Source organism: Canis lupus, chromosome 5, assembly GCF_048164855.1.
Source record: "Canis lupus baileyi chromosome 5, mCanLup2.hap1, whole genome shotgun sequence".
NCBI lineage: Eukaryota > Metazoa > Chordata > Mammalia > Carnivora > Canidae > Canis > Canis lupus.
Genome location: NC_132842.1, coordinates 20,405,865 through 20,431,764, shown reverse-complemented (window position 1 = coordinate 20,431,764; position 25,900 = coordinate 20,405,865). Strand labels below are relative to the sequence as shown.

Below are 25,900 nucleotides of genomic sequence, written 5' to 3'. Positions count from 1 at the left end.
TTCTGAATTTTATTTATGCATAATTTCCCACTTAATTAGCTCTGGAAAAGGGAGTCAGTTCCAATACAAGAAATGCGACTTAGAATCTATATTAACACATACTAGCCCATCATCAATCAAAAGAAATATGAAGATAATCCAAAAATCCCATTGTGTGTAATTCTGAAAAAGAGAGAATGTGCTCCAAATGCTAAAATGAATCAAAAGCTAAGTTTAATTCGGCCTCATCAACAATGTCTTAGTCATATTGGGTAACATGGCTGTACATTTCATTTCATTTACTATTTCTGTACCTCCTGTGGTAGAAACAAGGTGTGTTTTTGTCTTGTTTTTAAAAAAGATAGTGGGATTCAAAAATATACCTGTTTGGGAAGGTGCTTTACCTCTGTAGTTGTTATCAGTGTTGCTAATGTCCGATACTAAAAACTTCCTACATAAACAAGTATCCTCATTTTACTTTCTTATTAAATTTAATTTTTGAGAGGAGGGAAAATAAAAATACTAAAAATAAGTTAAAAAGTAATTAATTAATAAAAAATAAATACGTAGTCAATTGGGACACATGGGTGGCTCAGTTTGTTAAGTATCTGATTCTTGATTTCAGCTCACGTCATCAGATTGAGCCCTGTGTTGGGCTCTACGCTTGCTTAAGATTCTCTCTCTCCCTCTCCATCTGCTCCTCCCTCCCTCTCTCTCTCTCAATAAATAAATAGATTAAAAAAATAAATTTTGGGGGGGAGGACAGCAAGGTGAAAAGTGTTTTGTTCACTGCTCTATTTTGCTTGGTATAGGGTTTAGGACTTCAAAATCTCTTGTTAAAATACACTTTTCCCTGAATGAATCACAGAAGGAATGTGTTTCTAAATCCATCCACCCATTTTGGTGACAGAAACAAGGTTTCTGGAAAATCGCAGGTGTCAACATCTCAGAGTAGAAATAATGGAACAGACACGTGTGAAGATTATAACTAATGAAACTGCTGAGAAAGCATACAGTTGAGTGTGGCTATGCAATAACCTAAAAATCATGGTGTTGTCACTGATGCAATGACTTTGGGTGAATGATGAGAGGATCACAGGAAGGGGAAGGAAAGAGAGGTGGGGGCTGAATGAGGCTGGAGATGAAGGAAGTTACATCAACCAATCGTTATCAGGAAATAACATAGGAGGTGATGTTTAGACTTCCAGTAGCCTCTCCATCATCATGTTACCTGTCCAGTCAAATGAATAATAAAATGTGAAAGAAATAGGGGTGCTGACTGGCTCAGCTGGTTAAGTGAACCCGGGGTCCTGAGATTAAGCCCAGAGCTCCCTGTGCAGGGAGCCTGCTTCTCCCTCTTCTGTTCGCCCTGCTGTGCCCTCTTTCTCTCTCTGTCAAATGAATAAATAAAATCTTTTTTAAAAATGTGGAAGATATAGAGAAGTTTTCTATAACTGGTCTTCAGGAATTTTATTTTATTTTAAATTTTTATTTATTTATGATAGTCACACACAGAGAGAGAGAGAGAGGCAGAGGGAAAGCAGGCTCCATGCACCAGGAGCCCGACGTGGGACTCTATCCTGGGTCTCCAGGATCGTGCCCTGGGCCAAAGGCAGGCGCTAAACCACTGCACCACCCAGGGATCCCAGTCTTCAGGAATTTTAAATAGAGAACATTGATTTAGGAAAGCTGAAATTTCAGGAGTTGCCATAAGGAAAATGATTGAGGAAAAGACTAACCAAGGAGCAGACAATGGAGTGAAAAAAGGGTTTTGAGAGAGACATTTTTGGAAGAGATTGAGTAGTTCTGAATAGCCAGTTGATAAGAGAAGATTTTATTGAGGAGACAACACGATTTCTGAGTTGCATAATTTGCATGTTAGGTTGCAAAACTTTCGAAAATATAATAATATTGCAAATAAAGCACAGGCTGTGACATAAGACTAAGTGAGCTCCGACCTTGGCTGTGTTACTACTTGGATAACTAACATTTCTCATCTTCAATTTCTTCATCTGCAACAAAATTCATCCTTAACCTCATGGGGTTGTTATACAGATTAAATGAAATAACCAAAGTAAAGTTTTTCATTAAATTGTTCTTTAAGCTACAGTATAAAGATAGGTCATATTTTCACGGTAGCTCAGAGTTTTTGAAGGTGCTTTTAATAAACAGATGCAATAGTCAAGAATGATCGTATCAGCTATCCTACTTAAAGACAAGCAAGGAGAGGCTCCAGAGGGCTGCTCTGGGCCTGCAGCCCCCCACCTCTGTCCAGTCCCCTAGCCCCTCCCCCCAGATCTGTGATCTCTCCACTATGCCTTTTTGGGCACTTGTGCCCAAAAGCACTGGACTGGTAATGTTGAACACTGCCATCATCACCATTCTGTCCATCCACTGAGGGGAAAATCACCACAGCAACCCGAAAAAATAAAGCAAAAAACTTTTTTCATGTAATGTGAGAGAAATATGACAAAATCTAGTATATTAATATCATTAGACAGCAGCTGAACTGGAATAGAATAAGGTCCTACAGAGAATCACATGCTTTTCAGTTTTAATTAGTTAATCTTTGTAAAACTTTTAGTACCAGTGACTGATAATCTATTCGATTTATTTTCCTCCAAACTGGGAGTCATCAGCTGAAAGGAAGTGTTACCTTATCAGCAGGAAGCACACTGATCTATTGAATTCCTAACAAGGAAGAGTTAACAGCTGTTGCTAAACGTGCTTACTTGTGGAGATAATTTAAATCTTTTTCATAAAAAGACTTTGCTAACACTGTTTTTTTTTTTTTTCTTGGTCTAAAACAAGCAAGTTACAAAATTTCGGAATGCACACAAAAAAGTTAAGTATAATCGCTGTATGTTCTATCCTCAAGGTTTTGGGTTGTTGGTGTCGTTTTTAAATAAAAGATTTCTAATAAAAGCAAACTGGCAATGAAATAGCTCAATGGAATCACAGGCTCAAAGTATTAAATGTGCTTTCTGGGGCAGCCCGCGTGGCTCAGCGGTTTAGCGCTTGCCTTCAGCCCAGGGCCTGATCCTGGAGACCCGGGATTGAGTCCCACGTCGGGCTCCCTGCATGGAGCCTGCTTCTCCCTCTGCCTGGGTCTCTGCCTCTTTCCCTCTCTCTCTCTCTCTCTCTCTCTCTGTCTCTCATGAATAAATAAATTAAAACTCTTTTTAAAAAGTGCTTTCTGTATTTCCCTGCATTTGCTCAAATGCAGTCTCTTCTTTACTCTTGACATTTTCTTGAGGTTATATCCCACAAACCAATAGCACTGAGAGGGCTGCCAACATGGAACTGACATGGCCAAGGCCCACCAAGACTGGAAGAAAAGGAACAGAGAACAGGCCCAAACAGGACATTCACATCCTTGTCCTTTAATTTCCAAAGGAAACACCTGAGAAATCAGGGGTCGATGTTGAAAAGGAGGTGAAAAGCCAAAATACAGTAAAGAATAAATTTTAAACATAATAAATCATGACGCTCATTTCATTATAATGACTGATGCATATTTTGTTTTTCTATTATTTAAAATTAGAAATGTTCTCTCCTATAATACCTTGAGAGGTGCCTCACTGCTTAGCTAAATTTGTCCCTGACATGCTAGAGGGCAGCATGTGGAGGCAGTGGGATGGCTGGAAGAAGTTGCCAACAAGGATTCTTCCGGGGGGTGGTGGGGAGGGCAGGTATGATGTAAAATGGCAACTTGGAGCTCAGAAGTGGGGGGTTAGTCCACTCTAAGGCAAGACTGAACTATTTCCTGAAGTACAGAGGCCTCACTTCTGTTTCATCTATGAGAGAGCAAATAATATAGTTAAAACAATTTTGAACAGAAAAATTTAAGGATGGGGGTAGAAGGTGGAGGTAGAGAGAAATGTGAGCTCCCTAAAATGGCCAAAGTTGTCCCGAGGTGACTGCAGCATATAGTGGAACCACAAAAAGTCAGCAATTCCCAGTCTGATTTTACCATTTAATTCCCCAACAGTCTAAAAGCAGGTGCTGCTCTCCTGGGACACAGGAGAAAGGCAAATGGTAGGTATTCGTCTTACTAAGAGAAAAAACAAAAATCGGATCACTAGACTCTGGAGACAAGGCCAAAGGTAGAGCCCCCAGAATCCATCTGATTTCAAGGATATGTTCTGACCTCAAGGATTTGCAGATTAATTTTCTGGGAGACTTTGGTGGTTAGCACAAGCTAGAGCAATCACAGATGAAACCAGAGAAGCCTAGGTAATAAGAAGACCAAGGAATGTGAAATTCTTCTCAGAATAAAGGAAGAAGAAAGAAGACAAGGCATGGTGACTCCAAGGAGGAGAAAGTTGTCAAAGCTGCAGAAGCTCCTGTGTCAGGGTAACGAGTGTCTCCCAGAAGTTACATCCACCTGGAATCTGTGAATGTGACCTTATTTAGATACACGGTCTTTGCAGATGTTACAAACTTACATGAGGTCACATTGGATTAGAGTGGCTCATAGGGAAAGGGAAACCTGGACATAGACACACAGACGGAAGAAGGCCACTGAGGATGGAGATCGAGATTGGAATTATGCTTCTAGAAGCTAAAGAAAGCCAAGGATTGCCAGCAACCAGCAGAAGCTAGAAGAGGTGAGAGAAAGTTCTTCCCTAGAGCCTTTGGAGGAATGGCCCTGCTGACACCAGAATTTTGGACTTCTAGCCTTCAGAACTTTGAAAATAAACTTTTGTTGTCTTAAGCCACCCTGTTTGTGGTATTTTTGTAACAGCAGCCCTAGGGAAGCTAATCTACCCCCATTGTTTTCTTGATAGACAGGGTGGCCAAACTTGAAGACAGGCACAAAACTATAGCTACTCTGAGTGTTATATCTGGAGGAGTAAGGGTTTGTAAGCTCTCCCCACTCCTCATGTTAATTGCTTCCTATTTATCACATTGAGGTTGAGATAATGGTTGGTTAAGGATAAGGTTAGAAGATAGAGTTGGTTTCAGTCTGTTTGGGCTGCTATAACAAAATACCACAGACTGAGCAGCTTGTACACATCAGGAATTTATTTCTCAAAATTCTGACAGCTGGAGAACTGAGCTCAGGGTGCCCAAATGACTGGGTGGAGACCTTCTTCTGGATCACAGACCTCATATGGCAGAGGGATCTCTCTGGGGCTTCTTTTATAAAGGGCCTAATCTCAGAGCCCCCAGGACTTCATCACCTCCCAAAAGCCCCATCACCTCCCAAAAGCCCACATCCTAATACCATCACCTTCGAGGTTAGATTCAACACGAACATTAGACTCTGCAAAGTCTACTGTTGAGAAAGCTACAGACTTAGGGCTCAGTAGCACGATAGAAGAAACACAAACCCAAGAACTAAGGATAAAGATTTTTAGCACTGAGTAACCAGTAAGAGTTTTAAAAGTTTCCTCTTAAAAAAAAAAAAAAAAAGTATCCTCTCCTATGAGGACCTCATCCCAGGTCCAGACTTTGAGATAATCACTTGTCTGACTGATGTCCGTACAGCACTGGATATGGAGTAGAGTCATTTGTTTTCAATGGTAGGGACAAAAAAAAAGAAAGAAAGAAAGAAAGAAAGAAAGAAAGAAAGAAAGAAAGAAAGAAAGAAAGAAAGAAAGAAAGAAAGAAAGAAAGAATCAGACTTTACCATGAAGTTAGTGACTTGGAAAATAGAGGGGAAGAGCTCAAAATCAGTTCTGTCCATAGTTACAAAATGACTTTTAAGGGATTATATAAGATGTCATGGAAATATTCAAAATTAAGATTATCATAGTTCTCTCTGAGATATCCTAAAGCTGACTATTGAAGTTATTTCACCTTAGTACCCCATTAAAGAGAAATGAACCCAATGGAACCATAGCTGGGGACTTTTCATATAGTTTAAATTTTAATTTCCTGTATGTGAAAGGATAATAATATTTCATTTCCCATCCAGAGAAGTACAGCCAATCACATCATCTTTTCATTTTGATTAACTATGTCCTTTCTCGGCCTCATCTACTCACTCTGGCCAAATTAAACAGTGATTCCTCAGTGACAATTCTCTGCTTACAATTCAGAAGAAGTCAATCACTCAATCTCTTTCTCTTATGAATTTTTAAGTTAGCAAAGATTTCTGAACAAAACATATAAAAATAGTATAAAAATATCTTCTAAGGAAATGAGATGAGACCAAGGCAACTAGACTAATTTCTCCCAAAAAATACATGTGTAGTCCTGCCTAAGGCTACTAAAGCACTTTTATGAAATCACCCAAACAGGCAAAGACTGAGAAAATGTGTTCTCTTGATATTATTTCCAAGTTCAACACTCACACTTCTATTTAAAAGTATTCATTCTAATCCTACTTACTTTTGATTTAATTGTTTTGGCCTGCAGTATCCTTATAGGGAAAGGCTCGAGAACCTCCCTGCATGGCTCTGCAGCACACCCCACTGCTGTTTCCTTCCCTTTCCCTCCCCAACCCGCCCCACCCCCCCACCTTTCATCCACAGCCAGGGTGCTTCATCTCAACAAATGGACAGATGTGTGAGGTAGCACGTTGCAATGCTCACGTCCTCTAACCATCCAAGTTCTGTCCATGCCTGAGCCACAGGATCATTTTCTGTGGTGAGACCAGGAGTGTAGGCTGCTCTCAGGGCAAACACTGCAGGCATCTAGCCAGCAAGGTCATTTCCTTGAACCAGGGCAAAACTTTCTGGGGCTGGGCTCCTGATTTAACCCAATCAAGTGCTCCACTCTATTGTTGACCTCCACTCAAGCCAGTCCATTTTGGGAGCAACTATCCTGTCACTCTTCACTGCAACAAAACTCCTGTAAACTAGTTTGGGTAACAGATTAAATGATCTCAGTGGTCTATCCCAGCTCAGAAGCATAGGATTCCATCAACCCTATGTAGCATCTCCAAAGGAAGAGCACTTTATAAATGAGGAACAAAGCAAATTCTGTGTGGAAGGACAAATAACATCAGCTATTTTGAACAAATCATTTGCTAAGTCTTGTGCTTTTTCCCATTACTGCTACTTGAACCTAAAAATGAAGAAATTGTGTAATTCAGTGGGGAGACCTTAGAAACAGAATAGTATTTACTTGGGAAAGATGGCATATGTTCATTTTCAAACATTCATTATCCTCTGTGGGAATTTAGTTACATAATCATCTGCTATAAACTCTGACCATCTTGGCATTGCAGTACAGATTAGTCTCTTTTGCAATGAAAAGTTGTGGGAAAAACTTACTTGCTTTTGGGCAGAGTGCAGCTCTTTCAAACATAGGCTTTGGAGTTCTACACCACACATTGGTTTTGTGTCCTGATTCTATCACTTGCTGAATTTCTAAGTTTAAGGTTACTTAACTTCTCTAAGACTCCTTCCTCAGTGTTCTTGTCTGTAATGTGGGGATGATGATGCTTTATTCAGAGCATTATTGGACAAAACATGAGACAATATTTAAAGAACTAACCAAAGGGCTCAATGCATGTATCATTTTCTAAAAAGATGATAATATCAACATTTTCAAAATAACACCAAACATTTTAAAAATAATTATTTGGTCCAGTAATAATAAATGAGATGTCAATTAAATTAATGCACCAAGCATTTAAATCATATTTTCATTTACTCCTTATTTAGTGATGTGGTTTATTTTTATCATAATTACTATCTTAAAATAAATTTAAAGTTACATTTAAGTACTAAAATCTATATTATTTAGCTTGTAAATTGTAGGTATAACTAGGAGAAAAAAATCAGGGACAAATGTATTAATGTCATTACATATACAGAGAATATAAAATTCTATTAAATCTTCTAGAATGTAGTTACCCTCCTACCTCAGAGATCCATTCTTTGCTGTGTGAGTCAATGCCACTGAAGCTGACATTAGTTTCTCTGAGTACATAGTGGCACACAAATAAAACAAGTCCTTGAATAAATAATGTCACAGACAAATACGGCAATATTTAAATAAATGCTCAAAAAGGGAAGCCTCTGGGGACAAAAATTAGTGTTCCACATTGAACACTATGTTTGTTCTGTGTTGGTTTAGTCATTTTTGGCTGCCACAAAATTTGAAACTGTTAAAAAAAAAAGTGTGGTTTCTTTTTTCATGTTGTATGAAGAAGTGTGGAATCCCCTGGAAAGTATGTGCAATATCTATCAGGGATGTTGTTGCTAGGGAATAAGAACACAAACAGAAGATTTCAAGAAAGCCCTTCATTTGGTCCAAAGCTCAAGGACTATTACAAATTGTGTAATATATGATTTGGGAAGGTCATGGTTGTTTGGGAGTTATTATTTTTTTCTTTTTATAACTGTTTCAAAGAGTAGCAATGGAAACTGAACTTTTTCAAACAGTAGCAACATGGGAATTGGGAGGCAAGCCTCCTAAAAGGCCCTCACTGGTTGCAAGACTTAGAGCCAACGTTAAATGAAGATCAACTGTGTGTATGTGTACTTTCTGTTGTTAAGGAGGCAAATAATGTCAGGATTTAGCTTTCCCACTCATTCTGAAAGGTCTGCATATGTTTATTGCTGCCTCTGATTACTTGGACCTTGCTGGAAAAGTTCTAAAGCCAATGCAGAAAGAGGTGCATGATTTTCTTGGTAAATTATTAACCCAACTTTACAAATATAGTTAATTTATTAATAGATTATTTAAAATTGCATCATCCATTAAGAGCTTCTTTGCAAAAAAGATCCAAGTGAGGGACACCTGGATGGCTCAGCGGTTGAGCGTCTGCCTTCAGCGCAGGGCGTGATCCCAGAATCTGGGATCAAGTCCCACATCGGGCTTCCTGCGAGGAGCCCGCTTCTCTCTCTGCCTGTCTCTGTGTGTGTCTCTCTCATGAATAAATAAATAAAATATTAAAAAGAAAAGATACAAGTGAGAATTTGCCATAAATAAAAAGCAGACACAGTATCACAATGCAGAAATCAATGCTTTGGCTCTACATGAAGACTGTGCTCATTCAGTTTCCATGCCCAAATGTTTGCTGTATCACAAAGACAAAAGTTCAAAATAATCAAATAGGTTGAAGTGGCCAGGATAAGCAGGATAGGATATAACATGTATAAATGTGAAAGAAAGCCTAGTCAGTGTTTAGGGAAATAACTTTTAAGCAGAACTAATGTTTCTTAAAAGCTTCTCTTTCACTAAAATTTCTACCCAAACAGGACAGGATTTCTTGATCTTATATCACACTAAGGAATAAAACAATCACAGGAGTATGTTTTTACCCAGTTGTCTTTACCAAGAGATTGCTTACCGACTTACTGAACAGAGGGCACATTCTTGATTGTCAATGAGGCTATTTTAAAGGCAGACTGGGACAGGTGTTTTAACACTCTTCTTTCTGCGACATTATATCTATCACCGCCTAGCAGGAAGTGACTATGAAAGCAATTCGTCACCAGCAGGAGAACGGCCTCTGTCTGACATGAGGACCAGACGGTGTGATTCACATCCCGGCCTTGTGAGCGTGCTCTGGATCTTTGCTGACCACAATTCATAAAATCACTTTCACTGCGAACATCATACCTCCAGATGGTTGTGAATTTTTGCATCGTGCAGAGGCAAGGCTCAGGACAGACAACAGGAAATAAAACCCAAGTTCTTCCAATGGCTCTGACCAATTAATCTCTGATCACCTCTCCTGCCGCAATTTCCTCATTCCTTGGAGCTCAGTGTTTCCCAACGGTTTTGGTCATGATTGACTTTCTGGGGAACCTTCCTGGATATTTTTTCCCAAGTTCTCTCCCACGGATGCTAACATTATACATATACTATATGTCACATATGATACATATCTGTGCTTTATTCATTAAGTACAAGATTTTTTTTTCACTCTCCTAAGAACTAATTTTCATGCCCTTGGGGTTGACATTGAGAACATGTGCTTCAGCTGAAATCCTTGCTCATTACAAAACTTTGGTGCCATCCCAAACCTCCCTGCTTCTACCTAGAAATGTCTCTCTCTCCCAGATATTTGTCTGACTGATCAGTTTTTGTTCATTCTTTAAAACCCAGCTCAAAAAAAAAAAAAAAAAAAACCCAGCTCAAGTATCAAAGCTGTTTGGAGAGACCCTCAAAGTCCCTCAGGCTATCCTCCTTCTCTTCCGCTCCCAGAGCATCACAGATTATGGATTTATTTCTACAGTTGGTTTATTTGTCTGTTTCTTCTACTAGATAACTAACACAATAAAGTCAAGAATGCTGTCTCCTGGGGATCCCTGGGTGGCTCAGCGGTTTCGCACCTGCCTTTGGCCCAGGGCGCGATCCTGGAGTCCGGGGATCAAGTCCCACGTCAGGCTCCGGCATGGTCCTGCTTATCCCTCCTCCTGTGTCTCTGCCTCTCTCTCTCTCTCTCCATGTCTATCATGAATAAATAAATCTTTAAAAAAAAAAAAAAAAAGAAGAAGAATGCTGTCTCCTTCTCGTTTATGGGCTGAGTTTTCTCCTCTAAAATTCATATATTGATGCCCTAAGCCCCAGTACCTAGCATGTGACTATATTTGAATATAGGGCCATTAGAGAGGTGATTAAATCAAAACGAGGTCCCTAGGATGGGCCCTGATCCAATCTGGCTGGTGCCCTTGCATGAAGAGGAAATTGGGATACGTGAAGAGATACCAGGATGTGTGCTCACAGAGGAAAGTTCATGCGAGGACATACAACAGAAAGGGTGCCCTCTACAAGCAACCAGAGAGGCCTCTGGAGAAACCAAACTTGCCAATACCTTGATCTTGGACTCCAGGCCTCCAGAACAAGGAGAAATAAATTTCTGCTGATTGAGCCACCCAGCCTATTGTCTGTTCTTATGGCTACCAGAGCAAACTGATATACTCTCTATATTCTCAACACCAAGCCCAGAACCCAGTAGTGGAAAAATATATATGCTGGTTGGTTGGTAGGTTGAATGAATGAAAAACATGTTCTTGATAAATTCCTACTTCCAGAGGCTATGTGCAATCACTATAACATAATGAACACTTGCAAGCAATCTGTTCTTTGGAGAGCAAGCCCAGATCTCCCTAAAGAGCCAAGTTTATCCACCCTCCCACCCGAAGAGGGATGACCGAGCATTCACATATGAGGCAAATACATAATGTTATTACAAAAGATAAAACCTTTGTCCTCCAAGGGTGAACCTCTCAGAAATCCCAGTACACACAGTCTAAGTCACAAAAGAAATAAAAATTACCAATAAGAAGGAATTCCCCTGAAAGAGCAAAAGTAAACAAAGACTACTGAGAAGACCATGGGGGCGGGGGGAAGAAAAGTAGAGGGAAGGTCTAAGAGAAACATTGCTGACCGCATGGAGGTCCTTTGCCAGAGCTCTAAAAATATATTTTCTAAAAGCCCTTTCATACAATGCTACATGTCCTTAAGTACTCAAGGAGGCACCGGCTCCTGTTCAAACCAAGCCAGCTATGGAGGATCTCCATAAGGTTTTATAAATGGTCTCCCTGGCCGATTTCCCTCAAGGCTTGAGAAATCTCGTTAATGGCTAAAAAGAAGGTAAAATGGAACCAGCCCCCATTCAAGAGGCTGATGTCATGTATCTTCCCAAAGAAAAGGCCACACTTTCCTTTGTGAAAACCCAGGGTGACATCACCTCCCGATCACATGCCACTTAGCCCTTCCCCTGCTATTCCCAGCTGAAGGGTTCTCTCCCTTTGCAAATGTCACTCTTTCACTCACAAAGCTCCTTGACCTTGTTTGTATGCTGGGTCCCACTGCCTGTGAAAGAGAGGGCCTCTGGGGGGGAAGGCCAGGAGAGGCGAGGGGTGTGCACAGCCAGCTGCGGGGGGGTGGGGGGGGTGGGGGGGTGGGGGGGGAGCTTCTATTCACACAGTTTGCAGAGAGTTCTATATTCCCGTCACCAACCCAGATGGAGGCCCCTGAGGCCGAATTCAGCCCCTGGACAATGCTGTCAACACTGAATACTGTGAACCGTTTAGCCAGGCAGGGCAACTGTGGCTATTTCTTTTCTTTCCAGAATGGGATTCTCTTTGATGGTTTGCATAAAGGCGAGGCAGTGCGGTTTAATCTCACATCTACAGAGCTTCTTTAAAAATGGGCCCACAAATAAAGGCTGATTGTACATCCATGTTCTCAAAGCAAATAGAAGATTTGTGCAGTTGACAAAGAAGCACATTTTGAAAACAGGCTTATTTATTAATTGGCAAAATAAATGAAGTGTGGGGTGGGGAGAGGGGGATTGTCCCTCAGTAGCGATGCTCAGGAAATGATGCCAGCCTGGATTCTGAATTCTCAGTGAAGAGCTTTTGGAGTTCTTATTGCACACTTCGGAAAAGAGTTAGGGGGAAGGGGGCGGGGGGGGCAGGGGATGAGTGCCTGAGATATCTCAAATGAAAAGAGGCTAGAGGTTTAAAGGCACTTCCTTCCAGCCGGGGAAGGAAAAGCAACATCATTGCAAGGGGCAGGCAGGGTGTCCTGGGCCCTGGCCTGTGATCCTCACCCAAAGACAGGTCTGGAGTGTCCGTGCAGAGACAAGCTTCTTGAAACCACTTCGCCTCCACATGCGCGTGTGCACAGGCTTGTGTACTCAACAATATGCCTATTATACTATAACACTGAGACTAGTTTTTCAATGTGTTTTGGATTTTGTATTTGTTTGCTTTGCATTTATTTGTATTTTGTGTTTTAGTGTGTATTTCAAATCCCGTGGCATGCCAGGTTGCTTCAGTGCTTCCAGGTCCTACTAGTACTCCTCTCCTTAAAATCTCAAGGATTTACATAAAAGAGAGGGTGTGGCCCCTATCCCTGCCTGTGCCCCTAACTGCAAGGGACTTGAGTGACCAGAATGCTCTGGCTATAGCTCAGCTCTCCAGCCCCTCCGGCACTCCTCCCTTTGACCTTGGACACCAGCTACCCTGGGTTTAGGGTGCCTCATACGTAGCCTGCTTTCTCCTACTATGGGGATCTTCTTCTACTGGGAATCCTTCTCCTTCTCCTATTGGCCTATGTAATTCCCTGTTACTCTTAGATTTTTAGTTCACAGGCCGAAAATTCTCATCCTCATGCAGGACTTCTCTGACCTCCCATCTAGATCAAATTCTCTTTTATGCGCTCCTGTGGCCATTAGCACACTTTTTATTTTATGTTGAGTTGTGAGTGTATTGCTTGGTGGCTACTTCTCATAGACACCTGTAGCTCTATGAAACCAGGAACCAGGCCTGTGGGTGAGACTCCCACCCTGGCTCCAGCCTGAGCACAGTACCTGGCCCAAAATAGCTTCTCAATATCTGTGGGATGAACACACGGGTGACTGTGAATCAGATTTATATCTTCTGTCCATCTCTGCTGGGTAGGAAGCAGGAGAACCTTTCCCATCAAAGACCTCTTCCCTGACCCTAGTCTATTCTGTTGGCCCATCTTCTCAGGCTACCTCAAGTTAAAGATCAAGTTAAAATGCAGAGTAGAAACTCTATGTACATGTAGCATTGTTTAACTATAGAATATGATAGTTAATTTTGCACAAATCTAGACCCCTCACAATCTCCTTCCAGAAGGTTCTTCCCAAGTGTAATTTAGATACAGTGGGCAGCACAAAGTAAAAAAAAAAAAAAAAAAATCAGCTCTGTCCCAGCTGGCGAAATTTGGTTGTACAACTCAGATTCCAAGCTTAGCAAGCTTTCAGCAATTGGGAGAAAGTTGTGAAATAGTAAACAGGAAAAGAGAATAGACAGTGTCTTTGACCCTCCCAAAGAAAGACAGATTCCAAATAGAACTGGTAGAAAAAAATTCTCCCCAAAAAACCACTCTGAGCTTTCAGCAGAGGATTCAGACACATCTCGCATGTTGGTTGGGAGAATCCGGTGATACGGTAATCCAGTGTAGCCCATAATGACCATGAAATTGTCCACAGTGTGGGCTTGTAAGGGGGATAGCTAGAACAGCCTGGGAGGCTCCAACACACCACCAACGCAGGTGGACACAACACACCAAGGAGAAGGGTATAGGGAGCAACAGAAAAAAATCACTGCTCCTAGATGCTTGGTAGAATTACCCGGGGAGATTTTTTTTTTAATAAAATAATTTTTATTGGTGTTCAATTTGGGGAGATTTTTTTTAATTAGCAATTGTCAAGGTCTCACCGAGGACAAACTGAATCCTATCTCTGAAACTTGAAACCTGGGCATGGATTCTCTCTACAACTCCCAGCAATTCCAATGTGTATCAAGGGCTGAGGATGCTTCCCTAGGCCCTGAGCCTGCGCCTCCTGGTTAGCATTTCTTTCTTTCCACTCTTCCATCTCAGGAAAGTGCTCTCCCCTTTGGATCTCTGAAGCACTAAGGTTACTAGCTGGTATCCTCCTGATACTGAGAGATGGAGGATATTATTCTGCTGTTAGTACAGGGAGCCCTTGGAGCACCCTAGAAGCTTTCTCGAGTCTCTAGAGATGCTGTCTTTCTACCATTTTATGTCTCCAGACTTAACATCTTCTCTTGCCTTCCTCCTCAAAGTATGGTCTACAGAGTAGAGATGCCAGCATTACCCAGGAGCTTTTTAGAGATTCATTTAGGATTCGTGGGCCTTACCTCAGCCCCCTGCATCAGACTTTGCATTTTAACAAGATTTTCAGTGATTCACATGCACGAAAAAGTCTGAGAAACATTGTCCTGGAAAAATCCACAGCCCTTGAAAATCTGGGTCATTTCTCAAGATGCTCCTGTTTCTGCAAGGTTTTTTTCCCACACTCTTCTCTAGTTGCCTTAGAATCATGCCATTTCTGAATCACAGAATACTAGAGATGGACTGTATTACACAGATAGATCAATCCAGTCCCTTCACTAAACAGGTCAATAAATTCACATTTCAAGGTTAAATCTATCCACTCGGTGAAGAGAACAGGCCAGAACTCTCACAGACTTAATTATCCTAGCTTGTTCACTTTGGGAATTTATAATCTGTATTTCAAACTATAAGTAGCTCTGTGGATTACCACTGAATATTTTTAAATACTGAAAGCCCCATACTTGGATTTGAACAGAAATACACCCAGTCTCCAGTTCATATTAGCAGGACATCTAGCATTCTTAAGTATACAATAAGGGCATTCACTTCTGAATAGTGCTAAGATTCATATAATAAATGGACTATGATTTCAACAAGCCTCCAGAGTCAACCACAATACATATTTATGTGTGCTCACCTTGGGCTCACTCCTGACTTTGACAGTAGGGTAACCATTCAGGTGTCTGTGTGATTCCTGGTATAATTTTGCAATTCCACTTCTCTTTCAAATTGATTGAAACATACCACTGAAGACCTTGGTTGAGAATTGCCACTATAATATTCACAAGGACTGTGTTTTTTAGGTGTGGGAATCACTCGAGGAGAGTGGTTCTCAATCTTTAATCACCAGGGAGACTAGTTAAGAGACCCATCATCAGGCTTCCATAGGTCCGGGATGGGGCCCAGAAATTTGCACTTTTAATAAGTGCCAGGTGATGTTGATGTTGCTCTTCACCACATTTTGAGAATCCCTTCTCTGGGGACTACATTTTTAGACTGGGCCACATGAGGTCAATTTACAAGTTTCAGAACTCTTGTTACACATGAATTTTCATTCTCAGAGGGATGATTTATCCCTATCTGCTTTCTGCACCACCAGTTCATAGGTGGGTGCTCACATGCCCCCAACTCTTTTTGGCAGGTACAACACATGCCCTGGCTCAGTGTGAGCTCTCTACTCCTGCTGCCCTCTCAGCCCAAGGTTTCCCCTGCCCCTTCTTTCTTGAAGCGTATCTCATCCTTGCCCTTTTACTCCTACCTCCGCCATTCCTCTTCTGCTAATGTCAGAATAAGCTTGAATCTCATTCTATTCCACTCCCCCCAGGAGACTCCAGTGCCACCTGGCAATTTGCTTGCCATACCCAGGTATAGGTCTTGAGACCAAGAGAAATTTCACTCTGCTCCCCTCTTTTCTCTTCAGCAATTTATCGTTGCAACGACTTTAGCAGCAATCTAGGTCTTGTCCTCTCTTAACTCTACCACAATTAACTCTCCCAGAGCCACCAGTATCTGAGGAAACGTTCCAAGGTTTAGCATCGGATTACTACCCAGGTTCCATTATTCATGGGTGGTGCTGTTTCCAAAGAGAGAATGGAGACAGGGATAATTCTTAGTCGAATAGCAACTATCAAATACAACTAAGATCAGCACAGGGCTTACCATGAATGAACCACTGCATTTGAAATCCTTTCTCCTGGTGACCAACACCATCAGTGTAGAAGAGCACTTGAAGCTTGGAGCCTGTGGTGCTCCCTGTAGGCGGCATATCTGCTCCACAGTAGCGTCCCATCCGCCTGGGGCCGTCATAGAGCTGAAATCAAGGAGAAACTTCCTAAGAAATTTCACATGGTTTGTCAGATGGGAAAAAGCAAAGTCTGTTCATGCAGCAAAAGCTGCTCCTTGGCTGAAAGGTTAAGGGTAAATCTGCTGAGGTGGTTTGAGCAAAGGAGCCTTACATAAGAATTAAAATAGATGATTATATAGAGAGAGTTTTATGGGCGATTCCTAAGCCCAATAAATCTGGAAATCCAAATATTAATGTTGGGTTTTAGGTCAACCTAGCAAGTTCCCTCGAAAGTAAGAACCAGGCACAGAATAAGGAAATGGTGGGCCAGATGAGATGAGCTCACAATTAATGAAACCTGAGAGATGCTCAGTGACTAGCAGTCTTACAATTGTAAGAGGAATATATTTTTAAATAAATACTAACTATAAAAATTTCAGCATTTTAGAAAGCTGTGTAAAAGGTAAATACAAAAATTAATCCCACTGAGGATAACTACTCTTAAAATTTTGTTAATACCAGAAATTTCTCTTGCCGATGTTTTTTCACTTGTTTATATAGGTACATATACATGTGTCCAGGTGTATATGTGTGTGTATAATTTCAGGCTACACAATTGTGTTCCCAGTTTTTCTCTAAGCATGTCACTCAGTAGTCTAGGTAAACATTTTTTTAAAAGATTTTATTTATTTATTCTTGAGAGACACAGAGAGAGGTAGAGACACAGGCAGAGGAAGAAGCAGGCTCCATGCAGGGAGCCCAATGCAGGACTAGATACCAGGACCCCAGGATCACGCCCTAGGCCGAAGCCTGGGGCCAAACCGCTGAGCCACGCAGAGATCCCCCTAGATAAACATTTTTAATGGCAAAAAAATGCTATCAATACTCTGTTGTAGTTCATTTAGGACATTTCCACTTTTTTTTTTTTTTTCCAATATGAGTATTTATTTGATATTTTGAATGTCCCTCAAAAAAGATTCCTGTAAAGGGAATGAATCAGAGAGTATAATCTTTCATGGCTCTTGATATATATCATTAAATCTCTTACCAGAAAGTTTATATCAACATATCCCCCACTAGCAGCTCACTGAAATGGTTCTTGCCGGGGACTTTGGCAATTACGACTACTATTATGGTTAAAGCTGATGCTGACAGGGAAAATCTGTTTGATTTTGTAATTGTCTTAATTTATGTTACTTCGAGGTTGAAGGTTTTTCACGCTTATCGGGCATTTATATTTCTTCCCTTGAAACTTTTCTGCTGAGGTCTTTGCCCACTTTCCCACTGAGTTATTTGTGCATCCTGTTGCGTACCCTTTATGGGCCTCATTTGCTAATTTCATCAGCTACATACCTCTAAACTAAAAAAAAAAAAAAAAAGCTTCTCTGCCATATCTCTTCAATCAGGAAAGATAAACATAATGACAATCCAAAAAGATTGACTCCTAGTGACTCAAGCCATTGTATTTTCTTTTAATCCACTAATATCTACATTACTGTCTACTTTGTTCTAGTTACCTTGGAATGAACTGTCCATCACAACAAAATTGAAAATATTTGGTTGTAGGCTAATGGATTTCCTTGATTATTCTCTTATAGAGTATACATATATAAGAACATGTGTGTGTATGCTTGCATCTGTCTGTAAGTAAATGTATAATCTGGATTCAATACATTCCAAATTGACAAAATTATTATTATTTTTTGAAGATTTATTTTAAAGAGAGAGAGAGCTCCACAGGTGATAGGCATGTGGGGCAGAGCAGAGTCCCCACTGAGCACGGATTTCCCCCCACACCCCCACCCCCATACTCAGGACTGGATCCCACCACCCTGAGATCATGACCTGAGGAGAAATCAGGAGGTGGACACTTAAACAACCAAGCCACCCAGGTCCCCTGAGCAAACTACTTTTATTTACTGAAATGTTATGATATAAAATAGTGTTTGAAACATATTGATTGGAACATGGAATAGTTTATCACCAAATTCTACAATGCACCCCCAGGGAGTAATCCCAATAGCTAGTCATAAATTAGTTTTCCTTTGAAACCCCTCAGCTTTTTACTTGTGCTTCTTTTGTAAAAATGGTCACATTCCCTTGTATTCTAGTTATGGGCATGTGTGTCCTATCTCCCCGATAGACTATGAGTTTTCTTAGAGTCCAGACCCCCTCTCCTAGTCTCCTGTCTCATTCAGGCTTAGCTGGGGGCAGATTCCCAGTACATCTTCAATGATTGAACACAATAGTTTCCCTCACAACTGCATTGATTTCAATGGGACTTAATCTGCACTATTACTTGAATCCTGCATAGTTAGATACATATTAGGGTCTTTCAGTCCTAAATTTCAGTGTGTTTCTTTTAGGCAACAAAGAGTATGGCTTCTTTGTGGCTGCTTTCTAGAAGGCGCAGCCAGGGTCTTGTTCAAGGCCATAACAAATTAGAGATTTCTAAATCTCTGCCTGTCTCTTGAGCTCTCAAAACTACCTGCTCATCAGGCACCCATGTTTATGATATTTGGAGGATGGTCAGCAGAGATTTACGGAGAGACACTCAGAAGTCTGTTATATAACTCACCCTTAGTAAACCTAAGCATTTTAAGCAAGTGAATCAAGATGAAGTTTATTTTTCAGGCTTATCACTTCAGCTTCCTTTTGATTTGTTTACTATTGTGCTGCTTTGGCTAGGTATATTTATTAGCAAGCATCTGTCTAGATAGTTGACAGAAGCCAAGATGAGGGAGCAAAAATGAGAGAAAGAATAAAGCAACACATAAAAAGAACGGGACAACAAAAAGTCCTTCACTTTTCTTGGCAGGTGCCCCCATCTAACGCAGGAGGCGGAGGTGGGGGCGGAGGTCTATGCTCCACTCTGTTTCCTTCTAAATTACTGCTTCGCTGTCGCTTATTTATCCCAGCTTCAGAGTTTTTATTAAATGCAGTGTACCAATTCCAACCCAAAAGTAATTAATACAAAAATAAACATACTGTTCCCAAGCAGAGGTATAATAAGCAAGAAACACTCTACTATTTCCACTCCAGAAGGCTCATTCTTAACTTTGGGTTGTAGTTCAGTGACAAAACTTTAATCATTTCATCTTTATGCAACAAAACATGAGGTAAGATTTCTCTGTAGCCATAATCGCTCTGAGCTGGGCGGATCTTCTGAAATGATTGCAGTGACATTTTGAGGTACTGTAGTTTAGATTCCATACCAGGTCATAAGCAGTACAGTATTTTTGCCTCCCCAGCTCAGCAAGATTAAGAAACTGACATTTTCACATGACTTGGAGGGGATTTTTTTTTTTCTTCCTTCCGGATAGGATTACGTCATTGAAGGAGAGCCCCTGAATCCCGGGTCAGTTGTTCTTAAATAACACATTGTGAATGGGATGGGGGCGGGGTAGGGGCAAGGGAGTGGGTTTGGGGGGGGAACACTGATGAATGCCAATTAGTTTCTTTTTGCCTTTGGAGGGGAGAGAGTGATGCATTGAAATAAAGATCAAGTAGACATTGATGAAAACGCTTAAATATGTCAAATAAATGAATGAATGAATTAGTGTAGAACAAAACCTCCACACAAAAACACCCCAACCCCCAATTTTATGTCCTTCTGAAGTTTACACTTAATTAAATCAGTTTTTTTTGTTTATATTCACACAGATGGCTAACGTCACCTCTACAATTCGTTGCCGCGTAAATTTACCACACAAAAAGGAACAGTCATTTTTCAAAGTACACAAATACTGGTTGCCATGGAAACCAGTAGGTGCCTGCTGCTCCTGATTCTGTTTTCAGAGCAGAATGCTAACCACAGGACGTTCCAGCTGTGACTCACTGCAACTGCTGGCAAGCATGCTGGCTTGGTCCTGCTAAGGGTATGATTTCCCTGCTTTTAGAAAGCCTTAAGAGCCACTCGGTCTGAACAATGTTTGAGCTTAGAATAAAGTCCACAGAAGAAAACTAGTAGAAACGAAAAAAAAAAAAAAAGAGAGATTGAGATTCTCACTTTAAATACGCAGATCTAATTTGTATAACTGTATTAAGAAGTTGTTTTCTTAAAATATCTGAAATGCTTCCACTTTCAGGTTGGCCATGAAATGTATCTTCAAGTATAAATATGTTGTATACCTACAACCTCCAGTGTAGAAGCTTTTCAGTTCTTCTCTGAAGGAGACTAGTCATTTAGGATTGATGTGGCTTTAGGTCCCCCTACCTGCACTCCACTCTGAAATATCTCAACCACTCTTAAGACACTCAAAGAGGAAGGAAATCTCTTGCCTAAGCCACATTTACCAATTTCTATCTACTTCCTTTGCAAGGGTTTCATAATTTGGCACATGAATTGTCTATTAGGCCATTAGTGACTTCAGACTCCATATGAAATGATCCGTGGACCCCTTCTAACTATTAAGAACCATGCATAAAGTCAGAAGATACAAAACTGAAGATAGATTACTGACAAAGTTGATTTTTTTCTAAGATGGTTTAGGAATCACTGAAACTCAGGCCTGGAGGAACCCAGAGTTAGCTAATGTGTACCTCAACCTGTTCCTTCAATGAGAATCAACTTTATGAACTGCAAGAACACTCACAAACAGAAATGTGCTTTTCAAATGCTTCTTTGCAGCTAAATTGTTTTATGATTTTGAAAATTCATGCTTTTTTGAAAGTATAATTAAGTGTTTCATATATATGAGCATAGGATATATAGATGACTGCGTTCATTTTAGAATTACAGGAACAACTAAAACTCAGCCCTTTCTCTTTTGATTGACATCTAATTCATACTTTTTATAATTCATACTTTTTCTTATTTCCTTGAAATTTTTCTGAAGTAAAATTTTTATATGGATGACTAATTTTAAGAATTAAATACAGTCCAAATAGAGAAATAAAATCAAGAGTCTCTTTGAGGTGATATTATTAAAATATGGAGAAACTTCAGGAAAAAATTTTGGTCTATTTTCTATTATAAATCTTTAAAAACTTTAAACAAAAAGGCTACCCTTTAGAGTTTAACTTTATTTGAAATAATTCACCTGCCTTGAAGGAGAATTCTAGATGTAGAAGAGAATCTGTCAGTATTTATAGAGAATGAAAATTCTAGTCAATGTAAAAATCATAGGTAAAATTTCTGAGAACTATACTCAGTGAGTGTATAGATTAGCTTCATGAAGCCAGTGTTACTAACAGGTTATATTTAACTGCAAGAGGAAAGTAATTTCATTGTAAGAGCATACTAGAGTGTATTAATTGTGATCAGGCTGTAGATATACAGCCCAATCCAGCTCTAAATTTTGCTTAGAATATAATCTCATGAAAATTATTTACCCTTTCCTAGCCAAAATGTCTTTATAAATTTGCTATCATAACAGTACCTATAAGGTTGTTGTAAACAGCAAATGAGACAGACCACGTAATAGGATATGTGTGAGCCCTGGCATATGGAATGTGCTTAAAATGTTATTTTAACTCATGGTCAGAGGCAAAGGGAACCAACTTTTTTTCCAAAGAAACCACTCTAGAAATAGCTTTGAGAGAAAAAAAACGATGGGTATAGAGAACTGGAGCTGACTCATGTAAAACATTTCACAGAAATCATTCCTGACAGACGAGACAGGGAAGCAGTGAATCAATGAATCACTTGTGAAGAGATAGATGGCCATTACTTACAGCGTGTTGCTATGACAATGTGGTTATGTGTGGACACTGGGGCCATCCCCAATATGTGGAGAGCATAGCCCAGAGCAAACCATCCTGTGGGGAGAGTGTAAGTATGATGTCCATGTTGGGGTGGAGGGAGATGGTGGATCATAATGGGCTGGTGGCAAAGAGCGTTAGGAAATCTGTCAAGGCTGCCCTGGTGAGTGAGGTGGGTAAGGGAGGGACAAATGGTAGGGAAGGAGGCTTTGCATGTGTTTCTTCCTGTTGCTGTCTCCTCTCCCATGGCTATCCAGCCAGCCTGCAGCTCTAGCTGCTTAGCCATTGGTGCTCCAAGGGGTGGGAATTGATGAATTCTTGGGGCATTTCTACAGATTTTCCCCCACCCCTAAAAAATAACTGTAATGGGATCTCTGAGAACTGCCTCATGAGAGTAGTTATTAGGAATGTTGTTGCCAAAGTTTTCACATAAATCTCCTGGATAAATCTGGAGCTTTCACTATTTATTCTAAATTTGAAGGTCTTTGAAATGTTCCTGTAACAACGGTAGAAATTGTCAAATAAGCTTCATAGAGTAGGGTAAAAGACTCCCATTGTGGATGAGAAAAGCCTAAGGGGGTAAAAACTTAATTGAATTGTGGAGGGTAAATTAGACAAATGTTAAAGATGAAAGCTTATAAACAGAGCATGGTAGACGCTAGCTGGCTCTATGATGGCCCCAGGAGGCAGTGTCCTCCCTTAGGCACGTGGCCACACACAGTGCACTCTGATACACAGACACACATCTTCCCCATGGCACAGGAAAAGCCACGCTGCCATGTGCTGACAGGGTGGGGCAGGAAATATGAAATACCCATTTAAAATTAAACAATTACTCATAATGCTGGGCTTTGCACGACAGCAAGAAACCCATTGAAGACCACATTCTGAGTTATTCTGTCACTCTGCATTAGATGTCTGTCTCACACATAGATGAGATAGTGTCCTTACCATGTGGCAGCTAGCTGCTGTTCCCTCTTAATAGCACATTTTTGTTTCTGGTTTCTATGTATTACTCATTTTAGAAGCCACAAAGGCTGATTTATTTTTTTCACTTTTTAAAACATTGTCTAATCGTGGATATGCAAAGATCTAACTATAAGAATGTTTATCTCAGCATTGTTTATAATAATGGAAATTTGAGAAGATTCTAAGTGTTCCACAATAGGTGGCCATATTTTGATGATGGAATGCACAACGTTGTAAATGATGTGACGTTATGAATGACATGGAAAAACAGTCACAAGCTACTGTTACCTGGAAAAAGGTCATTATAGGATAGTATGTTCAGAATGATCCCCTTTGAACATTAATATAAAATATATAAGGAGCAACTACAGGAAATAAATACCACCAAAAATTATTAGTAGGGATATAATTTAGGTTATTTTTCCTTTATCTAGGTTTTTCTATATTGTCCAAATTTCCTGCAGTGACTGTATATTCCTATGTGATCAGTTTATTTTTTCAAGCATGATCTTTGGGGACCAGTGTCAATACATGTGTCAATGTACAAATACAGTGTACATAGCAGTGTCAATACATGCATTGATGATGTTTTTCCATTCTCAGAATTCCATAACCTTTTAGGTTCTCAGCCACCCAGCTGGTCTACTAAAAATATTATTATATCTATCTCCATGGTCTTTTATACATATCTCAAGATTATACATGAAAATTAGCCCATTACGCAGCGGTTTGCCTTTGGCCCAGGGCACGATCCCGGAGACCCGGGATCGAATCACACATCAGGCTCCCGGTGCATGGAGCCTGCTTCTCCCTCTGCCTGTGTCTCTGCCTCTCTCTCTCTCTCTCTCTCTCTCTCTCTCTCTGTGACTATCATAAATAAATAAATAAATTAATTAATTAATTAATTAATTAATTAAAAAAAACAAAATTAGCCCATTAAAATGTTATTATATAAGGTAATCTTCTTCAGCATTAATTTAAAATCATATTTTGTTCCTAATGCTTCCTTTAAAAATCATAACTAGGTTTTTATTATTCATTAGACTAATTCTCTATTTAAAAATAATTCCTTCAGATGCTCAGGGACTAATGACTTCTCACCAACGTAAGTTCTGACAGTTGCCTGATGGAGCCCTCATTCCCTCTCCAGTGATAGGTGAGGTACACTGGAAGCCAAGCCTCCTCTCCCGTGTGTATATGAACATTTCATTCCACAGACCACAGTGTTCCCTCTGCCAACTATACCGCCACACCAAATCACTAAACATCTTTTAAAAATTACTCTGCCTCCTAAGATCCTCGCCATCTGCTAGAGGTGGACTCAGAAACAGGGAGACACCTGCTTCACAGAACAATATGAAGTCATAGAACCTGGAGCCAGAAGAACCTAGGGTACCACCATGCAGACTCTTCCCCAGTTTGGAGAAGACTCAGGGGAAAGTCTATTAAATAAGTGGTAAATGTAAGCACTGAAAGGTCAACATGGCATTTTTTTTTTTAAATTCTGAAATGTTGAGGTTGGATCTTTCCTATTTTAAAAAGTAGACAATCAAAAAAAATAAAAAATAAAAAGTAGACAAGACGATTAAGCAAAATCCATAACAACAATTCCTAATTTCAAAATGTAGCATTCTGAGCTCTGCATTCTTACTCAAGCCATGTTGTACCTGTTAGATGCTAGAAGGGACCATCCATGCACTTGCTGCCTGTGGCCTATCTGAGGAGAGAGCTAGGTGGTGACCCCCAGGGAAGGAGGTGTGAATAGAGCAGTTTCCATTTGGGAGCCTCTGATATAATTTTTACTGTCTTCAGGGCAGGGTGGAAGGTATCTGTAGATCTGATTCTTGTTCATCCTGATTCTGTCCTTCATGTTTGAGAGAATATCGAGAAGGGAAACACAGAGTTTCCTTTGAATCCAAGAGCAAAAGCTATCTTTTGAAGACTGGGGGGATCCCTGGGTGGCACAGTGGTTTGGCACCTGCCTTTGGCCCAGGGCGCGATCCTGGAGACCCAGGATCGAATCCCACATCGGGCTCCCGGTGCATGGAGCCTGCTTCTCCCTCTGCCTATGTCTCTGCCTCTCTCTCTCTCTCTCTCTCTCTGTGACTATTATAAATGAATTAAAAAAAATTTTTAAAAATTAAAAAAAAAAAAGAAGACTGGTGTGTCTGCCTCATTAACTGCAGCAAATTAACCCAATCACATGAAAATTCTTCATCATGAGGGATGGTCAGGAAACAGTAGCATTTCCTTTTGAGGAAAAGGATTTTGATCGCACTGAGATAAATACCTCTCCCTTTAATTTTTTTTTCTGCCTTTAATTTTTTATGATTAAAAAACCTCACACTTTACTTGGCCAACCCTGGAGTATTACATTTCTTGTAAAATGCTTATTACTCTTAATGATAATATGGAGTATTTGGCTTAATTAATCAATAGATACACTTCATTCTAAACTCTTGAATCCAGATCATGATTAGTACAATGTTAGACTCATCTGGTGTAGAGACATAAATTGAATTGTTTGGTATATTGTTGTCACTTTTTATAAGTGTTTTTAGAGGGCACTTGTCCTCAGAATTAAAATAGCTTATCTCTGATTTTTAAGGAAAATGCCAGGCATCCTAGAAGCAAACTTCCTCTGACAGACAGTTGCAGGAAGCATGACTCATCTGCCGGGGAAGTGTTTGAGGAGGTGCCATGATGATGAAAGTCAGCTTAGACCCTTTGCTGCTAAGTCATAAAATCTCATCTGCTTTTCTCTAACTGGCAAATGGGATTTTAACTACCACACTTGTTAGATTCAGACAGAGAATCCCTGTGGCTTTTGTAAGAAAGCTGAGAGTCCAGGAGACTTCAGACGCCCTGCTTTCTTCAATACATGGGGACAATCTATGTTTATCACAACTGGGAAAGCTGTTTTCAAAATTATAGCTT

General features: G+C 40.3%; 1 protein-coding gene and 1 long non-coding RNA gene across 5 annotated transcripts in view; one reads left to right on the top strand and one right to left on the bottom strand.

Moving 5' to 3' along the window:
- CUBN (cubilin) overlaps positions 1–25,900 on the bottom strand; it is a 265,984-nt gene that overhangs the window by 156,837 nt on the left and 83,247 nt on the right. The window contains exon 28 of the mRNA XM_072825664.1: positions 16,168–16,318. Coding sequence (XP_072681765.1) covers positions 16,168–16,318 — 151 coding nt within the window. The remainder of the gene's footprint in view (positions 1–16,167; positions 16,319–25,900) is intronic.
- The window catches only part of LOC140633316 (uncharacterized), a 49,899-nt gene continuing 43,966 nt past the window's right edge, over positions 19,968–25,900 (top strand). Inside the window, exons 1-2 of one of the 4 annotated variants that reach the window (XR_012030935.1) lie at positions 19,968–20,169; positions 21,890–22,064. This is a non-coding gene — a long non-coding RNA (uncharacterized lncRNA). The remainder of the gene's footprint in view (positions 20,170–21,889; positions 22,065–25,900) is intronic. The other 3 variants (XR_012030933.1, XR_012030936.1, XR_012030934.1) reach the window with 3 other exon arrangements.